At 48.1% G+C, this 20,547-nt stretch overlaps 1 protein-coding gene across 1 annotated transcript; it reads right to left on the reverse strand.

Moving 5' to 3' along the window:
- Positions 1-1,945: 1,945 nt before the first annotated feature.
- On the reverse strand, positions 1,946-19,043 carry LOC102923192 (zinc finger X-linked protein ZXDB). Its single transcript, XM_076562492.1, has 2 exons — positions 18,815-19,043; positions 1,946-5,643 (listed from the first exon to the last, which is right to left on the reverse strand). Exon 2 carries the CDS (start codon positions 5,556-5,558, stop codon positions 2,997-2,999), a length of 2,562 nt encoding a protein of 853 aa, XP_076418607.1. The 5' UTR covers positions 5,559-5,643; positions 18,815-19,043; the 3' UTR covers positions 1,946-2,996.
- Positions 19,044-20,547: the final 1,504 nt, after the last annotated feature.

Raw genomic sequence — 20,547 nt, forward strand, 5'->3', positions numbered from 1 at the left:
ATCCTGGAATGTATTAGTGGAGAAATGATGAGCATACATTCATTCCTTGTTCTCTGTTCTGGTTGCATGTGTGATGTGATCAGCTCCCTCAAGTTCCTGCTGCTTAACTTCTCCAGTATGACAGATAATGATATGGAACTATGAGCAAAAAATAACCCCTTTCTCCCTTAAAAAAAGTGGAAGAAAAAAAAACCTGTATTTTTCAAGAGCAATAAACGTACACAATTTAATCCAGTTTTACATTTCGATTATGACATATTTTGAGTGAGGTAAATAAGTTATATTTTTGCATTATTAAATACCCAAGTGGATATGTTTAATACTAAAGGGTTATGAATAGCTCCAAACAAACAGAGAGCTAATGTTCTAAATATTCAGTTATGCTAAATCCTTTTCATTTCCAGATGGAAATATGAAGCATTTTCTGAAAGACAACCTGACAATCTATGAAATTTTATTTCTACTACTCAAGACTTGGAATTATTTAATATTATAATAAAGTAAGTGACAAAATATCAAGATTAACATATTTTAAATGATCCAGGACACTTTGAAAACAACCTTCTTATAAGACATTATTATTAACAATTAAATTGGCAAATTTTAATAAATCAAGAAAGAATGAAAAAACACAAAAGGCAAAGGAGATAAAACTAACTCATGACTCATCATTTTTAAAATGTCAAATTTATGTTAACAGAAACACAGCCATTATGCTAGTAGTCCCATTTTTGACTGCAATTACAGTCACTCCACCCCCATGCTAGGACAGTGTTTGTAGAGAAATCGTAAGGATAACATGATTTTTTATCATCAAGAAGGTAAAATTTATCCTTTGGAAATTCTACAGACTATAGGTAAGAATATTTTATTATGATCTTTAATTGGAAGAAATGTAAAAGAAACACAGTGACCCTTTAAAATATCTTTATGGTTATATATCTTAATAACTGTTTATGAAGTGTGTTTACCTCAGGCCTTTGCAGTCCTTGCAAAATAAAATGAGAAATGTTTGTTTTAACTTGTGAAAATGCATTTCTAAAATAGTCCTTAAAATCTCTTCAAAGTGCTAAGAGAATAATATTCTTGACGCTTGGACACACTAAAACTCTACTTCTTTAAATTACAAATTAGTGTCTGCTTTTTGCCTTTTCACGGAATAGGTTCAACCAATTTACAAATTATAAAGATAGTATATAACGCATTTCAAAGTGGCAAATGATATATTGCCAAGGTACTATAAAAACTTTTCCTCAAGTATCCTCATGAAAACAGTATTGAATTTGAGTGATTCAGAACAACTATTTGCTAGTAGAAAATATGGTGAACAAATTTAGACAGGTACTTGCCATCAGACCTTATAGAAAAAAAAAACCCATTATCATCTGACTCCTGCAAACACACTTGTAATCTGGATTCAGAAAATACCTTCTCAGTGCATACATTGTGCAGTAATTACTGTGAATAAACTGTGATCACGTGAGAGAGAGTGCTGATCACAAAGAAGTGTCTAATTAGGGAAATAGGTAGAAGCATGGCACAGACTGGTGCATACACTAGGGACTAGAGTAAGGGGGTTTTAGCACAACAGCATAAGGGTACCAGTACATACTTAGGAGGAACAAAAGAACTGCTCAAAAGCAAAATGATCAGGGAATTCAGAAGAGCAGTATCGGAGAGGTAGAAATATTTCCTCCTTGATTTGAACTACAAATATATTTACTAAGTGAACTCCATTTCTCATAGGTCAGGAAAGCTTTAATATCGGTTGAAGTTCACACTTTCTCATCAAGATTATGATGATCAAATATATTAGATAAGAAATTTCTATATAAATCATAAAATGCTATATTTGTGTTAAAATTGACAGTGTTTCAAAATGCACAGCAAGCCTCTTATTCCAGAGAGGGCTAGGAATGAGGGCCCCAGGACAGAGAAATGAACATTTCCTTCTGGTCCATTCCCAAATTTTATTGAATTAGTAGAATCAGGCCAAGAACTGGCTTTGATTCAGAGCAGACACTAGTAAACTGGACAAACAGAACTGTGATCAATGTTAAATAAGAACTCTGTAGAGACAGTCCTCCACAATCTGGAGAAGGAACAAAATCCCATGTATACTTAATGCTCATGAACTTTTACTGGATGCAAAACTATGACATAAACATTTGCTAACTTTTGTTGTCTAAGATTTTAAGAGGGGAAATACGGAGGCAAGAAAACTAAAGATTCACAAAAGCAAAACATGTACTTTCCCTTCAGTAACAATCCCAAGCATAAAAAAATTCAAAATGCATGAGAATAATGTGCATTTCTATGACCACTGTAAAGCTAGGAAAGTAAGGCTCAGCAAGACTAAATGACTAATATAAGGCCACTTGTTCAGTGTTAATGAGGCAATATTTTAGACTATGCTTGTAAATATATCAAAACCCTGACATTTTCCAAAACAAAAATTAAACCTCCTATAGAAAGACAACACAAGAAGACTGACAAAAGATCAAACACCCAAATAATATTCCACATTTTTGCACTCTACTAATATTACTGATATTATAGAAATGAGGTAAGATTCATATTAAAAGTTAAAAACACCAGTTCTTCTATCACCAATCATTTAATGTTCAAAGGGCTCAAATCCCTTTTCATTACATTAGAATGATATGTAACCACTATAAAATACTCTAAAAAATTACTCCAAAGGAGTACAAATAATGGAAATACAGTTGAAAAGGAAATAGAAACAATCTAGACAAAACGCCTACTTTTATAAATATTGAATTAAGGCTCAGCTAGGTTAAGAGACTTGCTCACAGTCACAGAACTCATCAGTTCCAGACTCGGGATGAGAATTTAAACCTCTAAATTTGAAGTCCACAGATGCGTTCCTTCGCAAGGCAGCAAGAAACGACTGCACGTAAGCACTCCATCCCGAACGTCCTCAGATTCGAGCGTCCTAAGAGTGAGCCACATGGCAGGGCACAGGCAGAGTGGGTTCATATCAAAAAGGGGGCGCCAGTCACCGTGATCAGATCTGTTTCTTTCTGAGAACCATGGCTTCCTGTCGGATTGGAGAATCCAAACTGGGTTTCTTCCTCGTGCCCAAAGAAGTCAGACTCGGGATGCACGTTCCAATCGGCTTTGGCAGGGGTCAGTAGTTCGGAGACACTGTTTTCACAGAGGGTGCTGGAGGGGGTCAGAGCTTCCGTGTCCACGGTTAACTTATTGCTGGGCGTCAAAACCTGGGGCTCCAGGCTTGAGTTCTTCAGAGCCAAGGAGCCGAAGAGCCCCACGTTTCCGCCGGAGACATCGTCCATGTCTAAGGGGCTCTGCTGATAACCAGTCACCGAGGTTCCGAAGAAGAGAGAGGTATCCAGACTCTGGGGAAGGTCACTGGGGGCCCGCAGGGCCCGGGGGTCCACCGCTTGCCCTAAGGAATGGTTATTATTATCGGCAGGGAGACCTCCCGCGAGGGTCGAGTTCACGGAGGCCACGTCAATAGTCAAGATGCCAGAATTGACCAAGGCCGTGTCCAGCACCGCAGCAGAACTGTGGCCAGGCACATCGGAGAAGAGAGACACCAGCTCTGCACCACTGAGATCGTTCTGCCCCTGGCTGGTGAGCTCGCTGCTGGGCGTCAGGGAGTTGGCGGCTTCCAGCTGGGCCAAGAGGTCCTGGCTGAGGTTGTGCCTCTTGGCCATGTGGGTCTTCATGCTGTGCTTGGACGTGAAGAGTTTGTTACAGGTGGAGACCGGGCAACGGTTTTTCCAAGTGCCCACGTCCTGCAGGTGCTTCTTGGAGTGGATGTAGAGACTGCTCCGGGCGGAGAACCTGGCACAGCAGCCTTCCACGGGGCACACGAAAGGCTTCGTGCCCAGGTGGGTGATGCTGTGGCCTTTCAGGTGTTCGGCCCTGGTGAAGGACTTGCCACAGCCCTCCACGGGACAGGTGAACCTGCGGTCGTCCTCGTGCTTCCTCTTGTGTCTTAGGAGCTTGGACATGCTGGTGAAGTTCCAGCCACAGCCGTCAAAGTCACAAAGGAAAGGTCTCTCTCCCGTGTGGCTGCGCAGGTGGATCTTGAGCCTGCAAGCCTTGTCATACTGCTTGCTGCAGCCAGGGAAGGAGCAGGCAAAGAGTTCCTGTTCCCTGAAATGGGCGCGGTTATGAGAAAACAGGGCGCTCACAGTAATGAACGTCTTCTTGCAGCCAGAGAACGCACACTGGTAAGGCCTCTCGGGCTCGAAGTGGCTGCGCTGGTGGGTGCTGAGCTTGGCCTGCGTGGGGAAGCTCTCCTCGCACACCTCGCACTTGAAGGAGTTCTCCTGCTCATGCCCCTTCATGTGCGCTTTGAGGTTGTACACGGTGGTGAAGCTCTTGCCACAGCCCTCCACCGGGCAGCCAAATGGCCGCAGCTTGTCGTGCGACTGCAGGTGTCTCTTGAGCTTGTAAGACGTGGTGAAGGTCCAGCCGCAGCCGCTCAGGGGGCACTTGAAGGGCCGCTGGCCCTGGCTGCTGCTGTGTGTCAGCAGGTGCACCTTCAGCTGGTGCTTCTTGGCGAAGGTCTGTCCGCACTGCGCCTCCGGGCACAGGTAGAGCACCACGCCCGGGCCCGGGCCCAGAGGCCCGCGGGGGCTCTGGGCGGCGGCCGGGGCCTCGGCCTCCTCCTCCGGAGGCGCCGGGGCGGGCGCGGGTTCCGCCGGCTCCGCCAGCAGGAGGTCCGGTGGCAGCTCGGGGCAGTCGCCCAGCTGCGCCGCGGCGGCGGGCGGAAACCCGGCCTGCGGGGCGATCAGTCCCCCCGGCGGCGGCGGCGGCGGCGGCGGCGGGCAAGGCGCGACCCCCGGCTCCCAGGCCGGCAGCGGGGGCGTGGTCAGGGTGAGGACGCCGTTCTCAAAGCGCAGCAGCAAGTCCTGGTTGTGGATGGTGATGGTGCCCGCGAAGGCCGCCGCCGCCGCGGGGCCCGCGCCCGGGCCCGGCGCGGGGAGCGGGGACGCAGCCGGGACGGCCGGCAGGCAGCGGGGGCCCGGCTCGGGCCGCCCCGCGGGGTCCGCGCCGCTCTCGCGCCGCCGCTCGGGCCCCGGGCCGGCCTCGGCCTCCTCCCTCCACACCGGCCCTCCTCCTCCTCCTCCTCCTCCTCCTCCGGCCTGCTCCGAGCCCACTGTTTCTACATCGCCACCCACCGGGTCAAGCAGCAACAGGAAGAAGTCGTCGCCGCCGCCGCCGCCTCCTCCTCCGCCTCCTCCTCCTCCGCCGCCGCCGCCTCCGCCTCCTCCTCCGCCGCCGCAGCCGCCGCCGCCGCGGCTCGGGTGATCCGGCCTCGGCGCCAACCGGTTCGTGCTGGGGCTCGGGCCCAGGCCCCGTGAGGCCCTCTGGGCCTCTGCGCTCCGCGGCCCCGGCCCGCCATCTTGGGCCCCCCGGAGCAGTAGGAGGCGGCGCGTGGGGGCCTGACAAGCCAGAGAGTCCGGGGCTCGGGGGACCCCGCCGCCGCCCGCGGGGCAGCAGCCGCCGCCGCCGCCGCCCTGTGGTGTCCCGCGAGCGGGGAGCAGCCTCGGGATTTCCATCGCGGCGGCGTCGGTGAGGCTCGGCTGGAACCAGAGCCGAGGCGGAGGCGCGACCCCGCCCCCTGCCGCGGGCCCGAACACGTTCCTGAAAGGAAAAAAAAAAGTGCAATGCGCAGAAACTGGCCCTATCAGATATTAAAACGTATTTAACGCCACAGTGATTTAAATATTCTGGTACCGAGGCTCTGGAACGGCGGAGACAGCCCAGAGGCAGAGTCTGACGCGGAGAAAGAACTTGCACACTTTTGTTACAAAGTAATCCAGGTCTTCCCAACTGAAGGCAGCAGAATGACAGTTGGTCCAGACTGCCGCCCAGGCCCCTAGACACCTAGCCAATGAAAACAACTCCAATTCCTACCTCACCGTGGGGAGCAAATAGACCTATCGCGGCCTCCCCCGGAGCTGAGCGCGTTCCCGGGCACTTCTCAAGTGTTGGAAGTTGTTTACTGCCGGGCGGGCGGGTGGGCGCAGGACAGAACTTCTGACAGGGGAAACTATGTTGCCCGCACTAAATACACTTCCTTCACGCTACCCTTTCTGGTGCAGATGCCCGCTCCAAACACACACACACATAGCCACACACCACGCACACACACACACCACACACATAGTCACACACCACACACAGTCACACACCACACATAGTCACACACCACACACACACTCATAGTCACACCACACACACACATAGTCACACCATACACACACACACATAGTCACACACCACACACACACACCACATAGTCACACACCACACCACACACATAGTCACACCACACACACAAACACAAAGTCACACACACACCACACACATAGTCACACACACACACATAGTCACACACCACACACACACATAGTCTCACCACACACACACAAACACAGTCACACCACACACACAGTCACACCATACATACACACACACCACACATAGTCACACCACACACACACACACAGTCACACCATACATACATATATACATACATATATACACACACAGTCACACCATACATACACACACACCACACATAGTCACACACACACACACAGTCACAGCATACACACACACAAACACAGTCACACCATACATATACATATACACACACAGACACACACCACACATAGTCACATCATACACACACACACAGTCACACCATACATACATATATACATACATATATACACACACAGTCACACCATACATACACACACACCACACATATTCACACACACACACATACACACACACACACACAAACAGTCACACACACACACACACACACACACACACACACACACACACACACAACTTGTAATACTCAGAATTGGTTATCGTGAGCCAAGTCCCGGGTAAAAATGTTTCACACAGTTAGGCTTTTGACCTCCTGGTACAGGAGTCAAAATAAGAAACGGGGCCAAAACAGCCTGGCACCCTTGGCCTATGGGTGTGAGACCTGGTAATTGAAGCAATAGATTATGAAATCTGGAAAATCCACCCAGCTCCTCAGTTCTCCCTGCCGAATGCTTTAGGGTACACATCCTCAAAACAATGCGGTTTACATGGAGTTATGTAGTTGAAACCATACCGCAGCCTTCTTTCTGTGGCTAGCTTCTTGCACAGGGTCTATTTTACATGACAGACCCATCCACGATGCTTAGAAGGGCCTTACAGCTTACATCCTCTCCACTGTTGACTAGCATTCAGGCAGATGCTTACAGCGCGGTGGTGATGTCCCGCCCTCCTACAGTAAATGGGCTCTTTTCTCACTGTTATCAAGAGCATGTTTGTATCTGAATCACAGTGGCCTCCTGTAAAAGCCTCTCTGGAGCATACCTCCAAAAACAGAATCCCTGGCTGCTCTGTGACTTATGCATAGCTTTACAAACAATGACGACTCGGGCTATTTAATTTGTGGGGTGTTATCTGAGATGGGACCTCACTGTGTAGCTCAGGCTGGTCCAACGTGCTTTCTGTGACAATCTTCGCCCCCACCAGCAACACAGACCAATCCCATTGCCCTGGGTACATTAGACATGAAAAGAATTTTTCCATCTGAAGGGGGTTGACACTCAGGTTACTATTAAGCTCTCACATATTCCCACACTTCTGAATCTCTTGGCTTTTCTGTGCCAGGCCTGGTACAAATTGAACTCCTTTAAGCTGTTTAGGTTCCGCTTCCCATTTTGTGATCGCTGATTTAACGAGGTATAAATGTAAATGCCAGTCCATGTGTGTGGACACAGTATTCCTGTAAGGGCCCTGTTGCTTGAATTTGTACCTGCTGTGTACTGTATTGTGTGAATAGGAGAGAATCTTGGTACTAAAAAAAAGTGCCTCATGGCTAGGGTTTTTATTTTATAGATACTTACACTAAGAAATCGTTTCTGGACTACAGGGGGGATCCACAGAGGGAAACTAGAGGTCTTGGGGCAGGCTGGGTGGGTGATTGATAAACACATGTGATCTGAAAGCAGAAAGGGGACTCCGGGGGTTAGAGAGTGTGAGGCTGGAGGTGCAGGCAGGACAGTAAGTCCAGAAAGTATGAGAGGAGTCAGAGAAACTACACAAAGAAGTTATGCAAGGGAGAGCCATCATTGAAGCTGGTACTTTGCATGTTAATGTAAAAAGTAAACACAAACACAAACTAGAATCAGTTTCTGGAGCCAGGGCTAATAGCTCTGTGGTGTCCCACTTGCCAAGCATCCACAGTACCCTGGGTTTGATCCCTGGGAGAAAGGAAGACAGAATGCAGGAAGCAGGGAGGAAGGAAATGCCCAAAACATAGACTCTGCCTGGCCTTCTAAGATCTAAATGCTCTTGCCTCTTAGAGTCGGGTCTTTATCTACATGAAGTTTGTGTAGGATATCCAGTAGGGTTCTCTGCATAGGGATAGCTATTTTTCTCGGCAGACCACATATGGTGTCGACAAGGCCATTCTTCTCCAGGTGGTTTGAACTACCGTGTGTACCACAAATCCAGGATCTTTATATGCCTGGACTGGTGGTGTCTATGCTCTCTGTTCCATGCTGGGATATTTTATTTATGTCTTTGAACTATGTATGGCACTACCAATCTATTTTAAAGCGCTCACTGTCATGATCATACGGACCAATAGTGTGAAACAAGATACTTGGGTATAAAGAGTGTCTTGGCCATTCTGGGCCCATTTCCACCCCGTTTAGGCTGGCAGTTCATCATAAGATGTTACAACGGAAGGCTCTTTGTGACTCTAGGACTGTGATTGGGTGGTGATACTCCTTTTCGGTATTGAATGATTGTCGTATGCTTAATGCCTGACTCTCCTCTTACTAAGATCTTTTCTATTAAGAATGGTTTTTATGTATAAAGCACTACAAAATGGCCAGGCGGTGGTAGCCCATACCTTTAATTCCAGCACTTGGGAGGCAGAAGCAGGAGGATCTCTGTGAGTTTGAGGCCAGCCTGGTCTACAGAGTGAGTTCCGGGGACAGGCTCCAAAGCTACACAGAGAAACCCTGTCTCACAAAGACAAAAACATAAACAAAGCACTCTTAAAAAAAAAAGTTTAAGGGGGATTTTATAATTACTCTTTGAAAATTTCCTACATATGTAATACAATGTATCTTGATTACATCTACCCTCAAAGGCTCCTACCCATCCCACTGGGAGCCCCCCATCCCCCCATATCCAGGCACAAACATCCCCTTCCACCTTCATGTCCTCGTCAGATTTTCTTTGAAAATCATTTAAAAAGGCATACACTAGGCTTTTTAGTACTACCCAGATGCACGAGGGTAAGTAACCAGCCACCTGAGCCTGGGCAGTCTACCACAATCTACCACAGGCCACACATTTGAAGACAAATGGCTCTCCTTGCCCCTAACCTCCCTCAACTACCAGTAGCTCTTCTGCAAGGGGACTGTCCTCGTAAGCCTCTTCCCCCATCCTGTGCTGGAAAAGTGCCCAGCATGCTCCTGTCCAGGTCTCCTCACAAGGTGCTGTGAGTTCATGAGTGCTGTGGACAAATGCCATGTGCAGAAGACACCATGCCACAGTGTTCTTCCCCTTCCTCCACTTAGGACACTCTTTCGGTCTCTGCTTCTGTCCTGTTTCCTGAGCCTTGGGGGTGGGTTGGGGCCTGATACACATATCCATCCCATTTAGGGCTGACATCCCAAGGGTCACTTATTCTCGGCAGTTTGACCAGGGATGAGTCACTGTCCGCTGCCAAAAGCAGCTTCTTGGGCCAAGGTTGAGAAGAGCAGAAACCCGTGGGTGTATGGAGCATTGCTGGTCCAGCTGCTCTGACTCAAGAGGGAAGTTCTGAGAGTCAGCTGGCTCTAACAGGTACCACTTGGTGCTGTGTCAGGGAGGGGCAGGCCAGAGCCCTGGGTCTCTGCAGCCCACATAGTCTGTCCTCCTCTGGCACGTGGAGAGATTCAGGGCTCAGTCCTTTCCTGTAGTTGTTCCCAAGGCACTCTGTCTCCCACCAGGAGAGCTCCCTGTAATGCAGGTCTAGTGTGTGTGAGGAGCAGCATCTTCCTTACAGTAACTCCTGCAGTCTGTCTCACAGGAGCTTCCCTGGGCTCAGTGGTGCAGATTCAGAAAGTCTCCCAGCTGGGCTCTGATTCTCAGCTCTCCGGCTTGCTTTCCTACAAAGATTATCTCAGTTTCTGGGGAGATAAAGGTTTCCTCTTTCCAGTTCGTACTCTGGTTATTGTGTGCGTGTGCGTGTGTGTGTGTTTGTGTGTGTCTACACATGCTCACATGGAAGCCCAAGGAAAATTTTATTAGAATCCAGGTGGAAAACAAGAGGTCATGTGGTAAATGCCAGCTGCTGTCAGAAGAGGGGCACAAGAGATCAGGATAGGGGAAACCAAACCATCTGTAGGCACCACACAGTGGTCTTGAGGCAAGCAGGAGGGAGAGATTGGCCAGGCAGTTGAGTGTGCAAGGATCCCAAGAAAAGAGGACAGTGTCTTTCCGTGGTAAAAGCTGGAAGTCTTTGGGGGCCTGTCGCAGGCCTCAAACTTGCCAAAGACCAGAAATGCCGGGAGTGTCTACAACAAAATGGCTCTGGTTCTGCCATGGACTGAGATAGGCCGAGTCAACCAGGGGCTCCGGCTCTTCCTCTTCACTTTCCCCTCAAGGAGCGCCTTCTCAAGAAAACCACACTGACTGAAGAAACTACAAGGCTCCTGAACAACAGGAGTGAGAACTGGACTGACCAGATCATTCCCAGACATTGCCTCCCTTTATCCACTGTAATCTTATCAACTCCATGGCAAGGAGGCTCAATGGTATCACACTACCAGACACACAGTCTGCTGCACAGAAGCCCTTCCTAAATCTTCTGTCTTTAACAACCCCTAATAAAGTACTTCTTTCAAAACTCTCCCTCTGTGGTCAGAGTGAGAAATGTTATTCCAAACAAACAACCCAGAGGTCAACGAATCCCAGAAAGGACTCATCCTTCCTGAACCTCCCCCTCCCACTTTGTGCCCAGGAAGGAGTCACAGCAGATTTTGAGTGCACGTTCCACCTAGGGAATGCGGTCCCATTCACTTCAGAGATAAAATGTGTGGTTGGGGGTACTGTTTATCGGTCCCAGTGTGTTTCTAGGCTGGATTATGTCCTGACACATCTTATGGACCAAAAGAGTTACCCACCCGAGAGGACACACTTTGTTTGTGTGTGCCTTTGTGCAACACCGAGATGATTGAATGTTTCTAATGAGTAGGATGGGATAAGTCCTGGATTTCACACTTATTCAGAAGAGTGTTCAGTTCCCCTCACTTGGGAGAGTCTGGCCCCTATCATGTTGTGGAGGCCTGAGAATCTCAGGTCCACTCTACAATTCTAGATCAGTAAGGACCCCAGGGTGGAAAGTTCCTCAGCAAGGGGAAAGAGCCCAAACAAGCATCGAGGCTACCAGTGAAGTCTGAGTACAACCATCAAGTAAAAAAAAATGCCCCGTGGAATAACAAACTATTTCATCAGTGGTCAGGCTATTCAGGAGGTGGTCTGAGAGAAAATGAGGGAGAAGTTGTGCCCAAGATGGTTTGAAGGAGAGTGGCCTCCATAGAGTCCTAGGTGTCTCTCTTGGTCCCCAGGTGGTGGGGCTTTTTGAAAATGGTTAGCAGGTGTGGCCTTGATGGAGGAGGTGTGTCCCTGCATCCAGTAAGGTTTCAATACAACTTAATGCTGACTCTGTCACATGGTTATCACTAATCACTCCTTGGAGCTGAACAATGAAGAGCAAGAGGGGCAAAAAAATCATACAGTATGTGCATCCTAGGAGAAAGGGCAACAGGGACATCGTTGTTGGAGCCAGGGCTTGTGCTGAAAGCCATGCAGTTATTAAGGAGATGCCTGGTCCACAAAAGAAGGAAGGGACGGGTGCGCAGGGCTAGGCCCCACACAGCTAAGATCCCGACTTGTGAGAGGTCAGAAGGCCTAAGGAGTTGTTGGCCCAAAGAAGCAGCAACCAATCAAAGATGCTCAAAAGCGGGTGAAGGTTCCCCCAAGTTTATGGCCACACTGGGCAGTGTTGTCTTTGTGATGTTGGTTTGAGTCATGAAGGAGACAGGATTCTCTCCATTCGTTTGTGGTGAGTCTCTGAAGCCAGGCTTCTGGCACGGGGGTCCCTGCAGGGAGGCCTTGAGAAGCCTCTGTGTGACATTCTGAGAGTGAGGCCTGGATTGCCCTGGAGACCCCAAGATGTTGGAGCTGCCAGTCCCCAGAGAAATCTGCAAAGGAGAGGGCAGACGGGGAGTTGAGTCCCCTGAGAGAGGGAAAGATGTGACAGGCAGCAAAGCTTGAAAGGAGCAGCCATCTAAGCCCCCCAACATCAGACACAGAGATACAGGATCTGGAGTTTGCCCTGAAGAGTTTCAGGCTTGCTCTGGTCCGGCAGTTCCTCACTATGTCGTGATTCTCATTTGCTTTTTAAGTTATACGGGGCTGGCAAAGAGAGTGTTTGAGTCTCATAAGAGACCCTTGTAACAGGCTTTCGTTTAGGCCACCAAACAGCCCCCGGATCATGACATGGAGACATTATTAGTTATGAATGCTCGACTTTATCTTATGCTTGTCCCACTGCCTCTTACAACTTCTTCTAAGCTCTTTCTCTTCATCTATGTTTGGCCTCGGGGCTTTTTACCTTTCTTCATTTCTGTATGGCCTGCTTGCACTGCTTCTTCTGTGTCTGTCTACTTGTCTAGCGGCCTGGCTGGCCCCACAGTCTACCTCTCTCTCTCCCTCTTCTCTCCTCTCATTCTCCTCTAGCTTAGATTCCTCCTCCTAATGATTCTCTTGGCCTGCCAGCCCCGCCTATCCTTCTTCTGCCTAGCTGTTGGCCGTTCAGCTTTTTATTAGACCAGTAGGTGTCCAGTCAGGTGTCCTAGGCAGGCAAAGCTACACATCTTTACATCCTCAAACAAATGCAACATAACCAAATGTAATACACCTTGACATCCTTAAACAAATGCAGCATAACCAAATGTAATAAACCTTTACATAGTTCAAGTAATTTTCCTCAAGATAAGCAAATGTAACACATCTTTACATAGTTAAACTAGTATTCCACAGCAGACTCTGGCCTTGTAAAGATGGTTGAGATTGTGAACGATTAGGTGGACATTCGAAGTTGGACAAGGTGCATTTTGTATTATGGTGTGGCCAGGAGCTCATAGCAGCCAGCCAGTGGATGTGGTAGTGTGAATGAGAATGACACCCATAGGCTAATATGTATGACTACTTGCTTCCCAGCTTGGTGGAGATGTTTAGGAAGGATTAAGGAGTTGGCTCAGTTAGGGTTGCTATTGCTGTGATTAAACAACATGATGAATAGCAACTTGGGGGAGGAAAAGGGTTATTTGCTTACTATTCCAAGTCACAATTCAACATCTAGGGCAGTGGTTCTCATCCTGAGAGTAGTGAGCCCTACAGAAGTGACATGTCAGATTTCCTGCATATCAGCTTCATAGCAGCAGTAAAATTACAGTTATGAAGTAGCCCTGTAATAATTTTATGGTTGAGGGTCACACCACATGAGGAAGTGTGTTCAAGGGTCACAGCATCAGGAAGGTTGAGAACTACTGGTCTAGGGCATTCAGAGCAGGAACACAAACAGGACAGAAAGGAACTTGGAGGAGGTGCTGATGCACAGGCCATTGAGAAGACCTACCACCTACGTCTGCATGGCATACTCAGTCTTCTTTCTTATAAAACGCAGGATCACCTGCCCAGGGGTGGCACAACCCACAGTGGGCCGGGTCTTCCCATCCATCACTAAGTAATAAAATGTCCACAGGCTGGCTTACAGCCTGAGCTTAAAGAGGTCTCTTCTCAAGTGAGATTTCCTCCACTGAGATGTCTCTAGCTTGTGTTGTTAGGGTCCTGGAGAAGTCCCACAAAAGACCATCATCCACATTTGCAATCAGCAAGAGATTATCTAGTATGCTGGGGCTTGCCGATCCACACAAAGGCATACTGGCCAACCAAGGCCTGGAGAGGGATGTTTAGGCTCCTTTTAAGCACAGCCAAGGGGAGGTCCTAAGGCAGTTAGTCAGTTTATCGACAATTGGCTTAAGCAAGTGCCAGTCATATTAGTAGATTTTTATTGGGCAGGGCTACTCAGAGGCTGGTCAGGGTACAGTTTTCCATTTTTGAGCAGGCCTGGATAAGTCTTAGGCTTTGTCCTTGAGCTGCTGTGGAGGCTGGCTGGCCTAGTCCGTAGTGACTTTGGGGGCTGTCTCTGTGGCCCAGGCTTGGTGCATCCTATCTCCCTTGTCCTTGTTGTCAGGGGCACCAGGGATTAATTGCCCTTTGTTCATGGCTCTTTCAGACACTGTAGGTTCAGTCTCAGGAAGCTGAAACAGAGGCCTGACCTCGGACAGAAGCCTGAGCAACCTGTTATGACATCTGCTCGGTCCTCTCAGTGTCCTTGCGAAACTGGTACACAAACACCTCACTGTGAGAGGTATCCTATTCTCACTTGTTCATCCCCAGGATCACACATTAACACCAGCTCACAATATAAAACTCCAACTCTTAAAAGCCCCAGGGTCTTTAAACACCCAAGTACTTCAAGTCCAAACTCTCTAAAATTCTAAAAATCTCTCTAAAAATCCAGTTTCTGTAAGAGTTCAGTCTGTGGGTCTCTTGTAAAATCACAATAAGTTAAAGAATTTCTTATTCCAAGAGGGAAGACCCAGGGCACAGTCACAACCCACAGAAAGCAACAGCAAACTCCAACAGTACAAAGCTCAGTCTCAGGCTTCTGGGTTTGCTCAGCATCTTCAGAACTCCGGCACTGCTTGCCACAGCACATACAGCTTGTCTGAAAGGCTCAGGCAGGCTCTGTGCGGGTTGCTGGCCTTGGCAGCCCTCACATGGCACTGGGACCTCCCAAATGCTGGAATCCCCCAGTGCAACTGAGCTGCACTTTCACCAAGAGCATCTCCTGCACTCTCTACATGGTGCCAAGCCTCCACTTGTCTGCCTGACCCCTTCAGCCCTTGGGCTTCAACAGCCACTGAGGATGCACCTTCCTCTTCTGGCCTCTCACAGTGCCAATCCTCAGGTGCTCTTCCTGACCCCTTTATGCCTTAAAAACCATTACCATCTGGTAGACTATGACACATGACCTAGGTTAGCAGCCAGCATGAGGTACAACCTTGGCTCCCTCTGGAAAACAGCTCCTATGTATTGACCCAAGGAAATACTTCACCAGCAGAATTCACTTCAGTGATGCTGCACTATTCTTGACCACAGCTGATTCCTCCACCTCAGCTGACCAGAACCACAGATTCCTAATGGAAAATAACACAAGGGCCCAGAGGGATTCTATGAGGGACTCCCAAACTTCCCTTGGAAATTTCACAAGCCAGGCCACCATTGTCTGCCCGGCTCTCAACATTCTATATCCCAAGATCCTACACAATAGCCCCTTGAACATTCAACACTCAATGGCTTCTCTAGCCCAAAGTTCCAAAGTCCTTCTTCAATCTTCACAAAAACAGCATGGCCAGGTCTGTCACAGCAACACCTGACCCTATGACCATGGGACCAATTTCTGTCTTAGCTAGAGTTCCTGTTGCTCTGATAAAGCACCATGACTAAAGGGACCTTGTGGAGGAGAGGATGTACTTGGCTCTTGACTTCTTTATCACACTGGATCATTGAAGGAAGTCAGGTCAGGAACTTGACCAGGCTAGGGACCTTGATGCAGGTTTCAGGCCACGAAGGTGTGCTGCTTGCTGGCTTATTCCCTGTGCTTTGCTCAGCCTGCTTTCTCCTAGAACACAGGACCACCAGCCCAGGGTTGGTACCACCCACAATGGACTGGGCTCTCCCACATCAATCGATAACTAAGAAAATGCCCTTCAGGCTTGCTTCCCATCTGATGACGGCATTTCCTCAATTGAGGTTTTCTCCACAGAGATGACTCAAGCTTGTTTCCAGTTCACAGAAAAGTATCCAGCACAGAGGTGCGGATTTTCTGAAGGTGATGTGTCCGTCCCTGCAGGCAAGGCTTGAGGTTTCAAAAGACTCGCGCCTTTCCCAGTGTGCTCCCTGCTTCCTGCTTCTCCTCTGAGATGGGAGCTCAGCTGTCCTTCTGCCATGACTTTGCTCCACCACCAGGGCATCTAACCCTCTGGAACCTTAAGCCAGATTTCACTCTGTTTTCACTAGTCTTATCACACTAATAGACAGGTCACTGATCCATGCCCTTAAGGGACTCAAAGAGACTCTCAGTTTGGATGCAAGAATGTCCTCCTTAGAGATGGGGTGGGGTCTGGATCTGAGGTGGGAGCCCAGGAGAAGGGATGTCTGAGCTTCTATGGATTCAGGCAGGAAGAGGACGCATTCAGGCCAAATTGAGGTCAATGAAAAATGAAGAAAGAAAGAGACGCCCAAACACAGGAAGGAACCAATTTCTCTGGCTGGCCTAGAGGCTCAACCTCCCACTCAATATACCCTTCCCTGACCCAACTAAGATGAGACTGAATGATGCAAAATATCCCCGAAGCCTAACTTTAACTCTCTATCACCCCTCTCCCTCTCCCTCTCCTGGCATGGGATTTTCTCCTCTTTTCCTCTTTGCCCAGTCCCCTTAGAGAACCTGGGTGACCTAGGATCAGTTTTCCGGGCAAAGAGGTGTGCTAGTTTGCATGTAATTGGCCCCCATAACCTCATAGGGAGTGGTACTTTTAGGAGGTGTGGCTTTGTTGGAGGAAGTGTGTTCACTGTGGGGGTGGGCTTTGAGGCTTCCTATGCTGAGGATACCTCCTGGTGTCTCATCAGACTTCCTGTTGCCTGCAAGATGGAGGAGTCTCAGCTATTCCTCCAGCACCCTGTCTGCCCACACTCCGCTGTGTTCCTTGCTGTGATGATACTGGACCAAACCTCTGAAACTGTAAGCAAGCCACCCCAATTAAATGTGTTCTCTATGAGACTTGCTGTGGTCATGGTGTCTCTTCACAACAATCAAAACCCTCACCAAGACAGGAGGAAAACCCCACAGGTTCCCAGGCAGCTGCTTTTCTAACTGGGTCAGAGGGTCACACTGAGCTATGGAGGCTTTAAAATTGGCTTAACTCTTTTAACAAGTTTGTTTCTAAGGGACTTAGATTCCAGCCAACGTGGAGGGCACAGATCTGTCTGGTCACAGTGTACGCACGTCATGCTTGACTGAGACAACAAGGTGCCAAGATACTGATCTCCTTCACTTTCTCCATTTGCTCCTAGAGCAACAGCCCCAGCTGTGGGCTCTGGGCATTCGTGCCTGTCCCTTCATGTTCTTTTCCGGTAACAGGCTGTGCCTAGGAGATGAAGCCAGGTCAGAAGAAAAGCCAAATGGCATTTTGTGGCACTGACAGTTCAAATTTGTGTAACAGGACATATGGAGTCACCTTTGTTGAATTGAGAACATGAAGTTACTTCCTTCTTCTTGGCTTTCTTATGCTGCTCCACATGACTAGGCTTACCCCGGACCTAGTACCATCTCCTCCTATATCCATGCTGAGGAAAGGGAATGACTGTCCACATTTATTCTGTCAGGTGTGTGAAACCCACAGGGACATGTGTCCTCATGGGGAAAATAGGCTTGTTTTATCATTGGGTGAGCTCACCATTGTAGTGGGTAGGTGTTCCAGCTTTGACCTGGGGCCGGCTCTCTTGGTTCCTGGACCCTGGACGCTGGAGGGAGACTGAGCAGAGTTCTCCAGAGAACACTGCTGGACAGCCCTTCACCTTTCCCAGACCCTGTTACCTATCCCTTCACTTGTAACTTACCCCACAAAATAAACCTCCCTTTTAACTACGTGGAGTTGCCTTAATAATTCTACCCATACACCATGATCAAAAATGACCGTGAAGTTTCAACATTGTGGTTGGAGATCTTACTGAGATGGAGGCAACTATGTAACTTGGCTGGATCTTGGTTGGCCATGACATCACGGTGGAGACAGCCACATGCCATGGTACCAGATCTGTTAGTGATATCATGATGATAGCTAAGGTCATGTGACTCCACTGCCATCTGGATTAATGCAACCACATGGCATGAACCAAAATGGTGGCACACATAAAACTTCCCAGTAAGGCCGGGCGGTGGTGGCGCACGCCTTTAATCCCAGCACTCGGGAGGCAGAGCCAGGAGGATCTCTGTGAGTTCGAGGCCAGCCTGGTCTCCAAAGCAAGATCCAGGAAAGGCGCAAAGCTACACAGAGAAACCCTGTCTCGAAAAACCACAAAAAAAAAAAAAAAAAAAAAAAAAAAAAAAAAAAAAAAACTTCCCAGTGCCACTGAACCCTCAGGAGATCACCACATCCACTTCTTGTTATCCTAAGGAAGGAACAACAGACCTCCTTGCTTATGGTGTTTGCTTTTAGTTTTTTTTTTTTTTTTAGCTTTGTTCTGTTTTAACTTTGATACATGTTTCACGTACTAGAGTTACAGGTTTCTAGACTTTTTGAAGTCATTTGCCTCCAACACTGGCCAAGTAACAAATGCAGCTGTCACTGTGTGACAGCTAGACTTGGAAAGCTCCTATGACTTGCAGGAGCCCATGGAAAATGTGGGAAGGCACATCCCAAAAGGCCCCAAAGGATAGATTGCCAGGTGCTGGGAAAGCTGCAGCAGCTAGAGGCCCAGAGAAGTGGTGCCCCCAGGGTGGAAGCTGGATGCAGGCTATGCTGGCTCTGAAATCCTGCTATTGCGCCAAGGCAACTCCAAGCCTATTTGTCTCTAAGGGAGAAAGGGAGCTCTTTACCTTCTCGAGATTCTTCTGTTCCTGTCGCAAGTTTCTCTTTTTCTCTCTTTTTTTCAGCTCCACCAGTCCCTGGATTCTCTTGATTTTGTTTTTGCTTTCAAGTTCCAGCGACAGGGATGGACTGAGGGAATGAAGAGGCTGATGCCACCCCTCTCTCTGCCAGTTCTCTCCGTGTGAACTCTTGGTGTTCTGTGTTCTTTCGATGACAGGAACTTAAAGCCAGACTGTACCACTGAAAGAAGTTTACCCTTTAAATGGTGCTTCCAGCTGCTGCCCGGCACAGCTGTCTCTCCGGAAGTGCTGAGTCAGATATGTGAATCTGAAATTGTAACTAGGAGCAATTCTTCAGGCCAGTTCCCTGGGGGTTTGTCACTACTGGGTATTCAATCAGCCTTTCGTCCTTGGTAGAACAAACAGCTGCCGAACCAGGATGTGTGGAACTATGTGCCCACCCTGCATTTTATAAATGAGGTATTCACACCTGCGGGGAAATGAAGACCTCAGGAGTTCCCCATGTGGCATGGACTGGGAGGGATCCACTGGTCTTTACATCTTTGCACTCAAAATCTGAGGTTCACACACCTGGTTCTTCCTGAATTTGCACACAAGGGCAGCAGAAACACGCCATTGCTGTTCTGTGTCCCCCACCCTAATAATCTACATGACTCCAGCAGAGGATTCATATCTCGAGCCGCCAATGTCTGGTACCTTTGATTGTCTGTTTCTCCCTAGTCCTGTGGAGGATACAGATAAAGAGGAGAGGTACTTGTGTTGTGCCCAGGTCGCAAGACCCCCAAGCAAGACCACCACAGAGCTGATATCCGATGCAAGCACACAGGTTTTTTAATAACAAAACAAGCAAGCTTGTCTGAGTCCAACACCCAACATAACGGGTGGAGAATGGTCTGAGCACTCACTTTAAGGGGTTTATATAGGAATAGTTTACATGCAGCATGGGATTGGACAAGGGGGCTAGGGGTGAGGCAGTTCTTTGAAGTTACTGGCTGAACTATAAGCATGAAGTTACTGATGGCTAACGGGATTCAGGGTATCTACAGAGACATAAATTTTTACTCCCGATGTCCTGCTTTTGCTGAACCCAGGATACATACATTCAGATTTATTGTTCCAGTCCTACTCTCCTCTGAGGTCAACTTCTGGTCAGTTGAGTCCATTACTCCCCATATCTTGTTTTGACAAGTCCAGGATCCTTGGATTGATTGTCCCAGCCTTATAAGTTCAATTTCTGGTCACTTCTAAAACTGCTGGTCAACAATTACCTTTGGAGGAGGGGACGGGGGAGCCTCTCTCCAGATGGCTACTGATTTTTCCCTTTCACTTGCAGGTTTCTTTTTAGGAAACAGGTGACTTTTGAGAACCTGGCAAGTCCTACACTGCAGAAATCAAACAGGATATAGCAACATCTAAGGTGAGAACGTATTTCCTCTGATAGCCTGCCTCTGTGACTTACCCTCCAGTTTTCCATAGAAGATTTTAGGGCCATGGGGTTTTCCATGGCTCCTCGTTTCTTCTTCTTTTATTTATTTTTTAAATTTTTGAATATTATTTTTTACTTATTTTACATCCTGACCAAAATTTCACCTCCTTCCTCTCCTCTCAATTACACTGTCCCCACCTCCCCTCGTCCCCTCCCATCCACTCCTCCTGTTTCTATACAGAAAAGGGCAGGCCTCCCACACATATTAAGGAAACATAGCATATCAAATTACAGT

The sequence above is a fragment of the Peromyscus maniculatus genome, chromosome X, assembly GCF_049852395.1.
Source record: "Peromyscus maniculatus bairdii isolate BWxNUB_F1_BW_parent chromosome X, HU_Pman_BW_mat_3.1, whole genome shotgun sequence".
Lineage (NCBI taxonomy): Eukaryota > Metazoa > Chordata > Mammalia > Rodentia > Cricetidae > Peromyscus > Peromyscus maniculatus.